General features: G+C 39.9%; 1 protein-coding gene across 1 annotated transcript; it reads left to right on the top strand.

Annotated features, from left to right (window-relative positions):
* Positions 1–297: 297 nt before the first annotated feature.
* Positions 298–2445, top strand: LOC107582286 (geminin coiled-coil domain-containing protein 1). Its single transcript, XM_016268052.1, has 4 exons — positions 298–463; positions 748–833; positions 942–1058; positions 1604–2445. Exons 1-4 carry the CDS (start codon positions 298–300, stop codon positions 2402–2404), a joined length of 1170 nt encoding a protein of 389 aa, XP_016123538.1. The 3' UTR covers positions 2405–2445.
* Positions 2446–4876: the final 2431 nt, after the last annotated feature.

Genomic DNA, 4876 nt, shown 5'->3' with positions numbered 1-4876 from the left:
AACACAGCCATGAAAGTAATCAAATAACGCGATGAGTTGAATATAATTGAAATGTAATTTATTTTTTAAATGTTTTTTTTATTAAGTTTTCAATCCCTGGAAGAAAAGTTGCTTGCAAGACGTAGGTAATGAAATGATTTATGTCTTGTAATGCCTAGTTTGATAGACTTTTTCGCTGTTTGTGTCCATTTTAAACCTGGTCTTGACATGCTTAAATATTCAATTCATTTTTCATTCAAAATAATAAAAATGTTTAATAACTGTCTCGCCCTGTTATGATGGATTTAGTAGAGCACCATGCTGTCCTGCCAAGATCTGAGCTTTGCAGGAGGGCAGCGCTACGACTACTCCGCCTCTACGTCTGCTGACGGTAATGTTGACGTTTCCACAGCAACGCTCGTCTCCCTCTGGGACGCCGGTCCCCTGGACAACGCTGCCCGCCAGCACGAGCCGCCGCGGCGGGGTAAGTCCTGCAATATGCCGGGACCAGCGGCGCGAGAGGCTTCCCGCCTTGACAAACTGGAATTTTTCCATCTGGGATTTTTTTCTTCTTCATGTTTTGTTAGAGTAGCAATGGACTGTGGAGTATCTGGCCACCTCCAAAGTGTTAGTTCTTTTGGGCTCTTTCTTTTGTTTTTAAGTAGCCTATTTATTTCATTGATGTTTTTTCTCCTCCGTTATTTCACATTGCTAGACCATTGCTAATCAGGATAATGACCTGTGTTTCAAATGTACTGTTTGCTTTAGATTCACTGCCTGTGTCTGAGCATGGATTGGGACATCGGCCCACCTGGCCTGACCAACTGTCACCTCAAATTCAACGAAACAAACAGGTATTTAAATAAATTGAAAAATAGTACTAAATTATGATATGCTAAATACATAACCAAAGTTGTCAACATATTGTTAATGATTGTGGTAACATTTTTGCCCTCATAAAGCTCCAAGACACCCTAATGCAAAGAGAAGAAGAGCTGGCCAGACTGCAAGAAGAGAACAACAAGCTCAAAGAGTTTTTAAACTCATCATATGTCAAGTCTTTAGAGGAAAAAACAAAGGTAAGAAATCTCACAACTAATCGCAGATCTTTATACTATTAAAAAGGTGGTGTCATTTTTAAAAAATAATGAAATACTTTTATTCCAACTCAAACAGAGAAGGATCATCTATAAAACTATAAATATATACACAGAGGACAAGCAAAGATGGATAGATGGATAGATATATACTTTTAAATGGCCATCTTTTAAGGGCAATTTCACACCAAGTATGATAACTCAATAACTACAATTCTGAAGTTTTAATAATCTACTTCTAATTCTATGAGAATATGGAAGTCCACACCACTACTATAATGATAATGACACAGAAGACCAATATTGTTGGAATCACTTTTACAATATTTTTTTCCGGTTGATAAACAATAAAAACACTGACAGCCGTTCAGAATCCATTATCGTGTGTTCGTGTGGACACTAACATAGTTATCGTTCTTGACGTAAACGGCCCTTTACTGTCACTCATGTCAGATGTTTCCTCAAAATACATTTTTAATAAACTCTTACATTCTTTTTTTCCACTTTCACCCTTCTTCAAATCACAGAAACTCCTTTCTAACTGCAAGGTTCCAGATGGTCCAAGACGTCAAAAGAGAACTTATGATGATTTCCGGAACCTGAGCCAGTTGCTTCACAGCGGTGAGGGAAAGCGAACCTGCCGCAATCTCTCTTTGGAATTTTGCTCCGCTGAAGAGTTGGCGGCCACCCCACCTCTAGACTCATGGATACTAGAAACTCTAGGCCTGCAAGACGAGAACACTGTTGACCCAGAACGCAGTTTCAACACCCCTTCTTTCAGCTGTCCACTCCCTACAGAAGATCCTTACAGTACGACAAATGTGGACAATGCAGTCGGCTTCAGCCCTAATGCAGAGACACGCTGCAATTACAGCAGCATCGTAGACTCATCCAGCAACTGCAGTCTGGACACCTCCAGTGGCTACAGCACCTCCCAGAGCTTGCGTTCAGATTATTCAACCCTTGACCCCTCAGCTCTGTACACCATCACAACTACAGGTTCACTGGTCAGCTCTACACCAGCGATGACCACCGCCCAACACTTCACACCACCACGAGCTGCCTCGACTCCATTTCATCCCCAGGACGTAAGCCCTGGTCCATACTACAACACACCAGGCTGTGATTCCTCCAGTCCATCAGGCGGCAACAGTCAACTTTTCTCCACACCTCATATGTGTCGTAGCAGGACAGACTTGGCATTTAGCATGTCACTTAGTCCACAAAACAGTGTGAAGACGCACAGTTTCCCTCAAGGACAAGCTTTCACACGCAGAGATGCACAAGGGGGATGGAACTTCACCTGGGTTCCTAAACAATGTTCCTAGAGACATTTATGAGGATTGAAAAACTGCCTTTTTTTAGCCTTTTTTGAGGATTGATAGCCCAACTTGCCCCATATTGACAAGAAACACAACAACTCTTCACTTTTACTGGTTATATATTATATATTTTGATAGCTTTGTGATATTATGTCATTAATTTGTATATAGTGTTTTTTATTCATTGTGATTGAAAGGCTGATATTAGATGCAGGATTATGGCTGAATTAATTAAAATCACACCTTCTTTTCAAAGTAAAAGTTTTCTTTTTTTTCAAGTTTTTGGTACTTTCAAATTGTAAAAGAAAACATTTAAGATTCGTCCCTTGAATTAACATTGTCACCACCCTTGATTTTACAACGCTAACTAATACACAAACACAGCATATGTCACTTGCTTTAAGACACCTGGATCAAATACATTTCACATATGTCTTCTATTGAAAATAATAGCTCACCGTAACAGAACAAATGTCTCTTTAATTGTGAACTGACGCATTATAAGTATCAACGTTGTGAGTCTCAAATCTTCTCGTGCTACACTGTTAGCCCTAACCTGTCATTCCCACAGCTGTCCAGCTTTCCTTCCCTCCTTCCCCTATCACTTTCCCTCCCTCTGTTACTCTCCAGTACGTCTTCTCCATTCTCCCGCCACTGTGAGACAAAAGAGAGGGCCGGCCGGTCTCGAGGGAGACTTCCTCCCCGATCCGCCCAGCAAGTCTGAGACCCTCATGGGGGTCTAACATGGGATACTTACACCCCTTTATCCCTCCCCTCTGCCCAGCCTCTTACTCTCTGCTCTGCCCTCAGGGAGCTGGGGATCACAGGGAAAGTTTGGGCCTTGAGTTAGCCATGGAGAAGCCAGGGTGAGTGGTCTTTCTCCAATGACACGGTTAAGCCCCCTGCAGATGGCCTCCAGATTGAGAGGTTGACAGGAAAGAGCACCTTGAGGAGCCTGGAAAATAACGTGTACAGGTGAAAGAACAAGGAAAAGGAGATGATACATGGTTGGGGGTGACGAAAAAGAAATTTGGCAGGATGTGTTAAATACATAACTTCCTAATTCAGAAATTGTCATTCTGCAATTCAATATTATACATAAAATGTACATATACTTGCTTATATATTTAGTCTCAGATTAAACAATAACCTGCTCCCATTCAACCTCAAAGTTTTGGACATTCAGTTCAATGGAAAATAGAGTGCTGCAGTGATAACGCATATTTGTAGACCAAAACCCATAAACGAGTTCGCATTTTAGCACTTCTGCTTCCATCATCCTGAAGTCAATGCATTTTTTGAATGGGTTTTTGGTTAAATGCCTAAAAAATACAGCTCGAGATATTTTCAAGTTTTAGTCGACTACATAAAATTAATCAGTAATGCTGGCAAGTGGCTATATGGGACTAGAGGCTGTTGGGGACAAAACAACAAAATGTGTAAGAATCATAAACATTGGTCACAGAGATTATTTTCTGTGAGAATTCAAAAGCCAATGGAAAAATCCTGTTGAGATTTTGTCGAAGGAACCAGGGTGATGCTTACTTTTGGGTTTGCCTACAAAAATTTGCATCACTCTATATACAATGGAAAGGACACCAAGCCAGCCGGTACTGATTGCCTATAGGGTCGTGGTACCTTTACATTTTGTTTGCCAAGATGGGGTGAATAAAGGTGTGTTCAAAAGTGGAAACAATCATTCCAGCATCCAGAGATTGGAAACCAAAGGATGGCCAATTTTTGATTGTCATTACAGTATGTGGTTATGTTGGATCATTTCATTACAACCTGTCCCCAATAAAAGAAAGAAAGAAAAAAGGAAATATAAATAAAAAGTATATCATTATGGGTAATTCTACAGTGATTTTTTTAACAAATTCCTGAAGAAAGCCTCTGGTTAACTAGGTAGACAAAGAGGTGTAACATTAACAGCAGGCCTCCATGAAATTCACACATACATACAGAAGAACAGGTGTTAAAATAAAATACACCATGCCAAACCCTATACCTCAAAGAAAACTTTAGCATTTTTTGAATAAAATAAAAATGTAATTTATAAATACTAGATTTCGCCAATCTGTGGGGGTAATTCAAATGCCCCCAAATTATAGTTCTGTAAACATGATGGCTAATGATGGTTATTCATGATCTGCAGGCTCTTGGCTGTTCCTTGCACCACTTCTATTATAACCAAGAACACCATTTACACTTTATCAGCCATTATACAAAACATACTCAATAATTCTACTTCAAATGATGCTGTCAAAACTAATATGAGTTTCCCTTTGGCTAACAGAATAGAACGAAACTGTTCTACAACTCCTGGGATCACAATTCACAGTTCAGTAGCTATTGTGAGGCATACTAATTCAGAAGCAGCAACTATGCTTATATTTGAGTGTAAGCAAATAAATCGTACCTGTAGTAAGTTGGTGTAGGTGTTAGACATTGGGAGAATATGCAACAGAGTTAAAGTTA

Source organism: Sinocyclocheilus grahami, unplaced genomic scaffold (assembly GCF_001515645.1).
Source record: "Sinocyclocheilus grahami isolate Dianchi unplaced genomic scaffold, SAMN03320097.WGS_v1.1 scaffold42.1, whole genome shotgun sequence".
In the NCBI taxonomy this organism is placed as follows: Eukaryota; Metazoa; Chordata; class Actinopteri; order Cypriniformes; family Cyprinidae; genus Sinocyclocheilus; species Sinocyclocheilus grahami.
The sequence above is the reverse complement of the archived record's forward strand: the minus strand, read 5'-3'. Positions and strand labels throughout refer to the sequence as shown.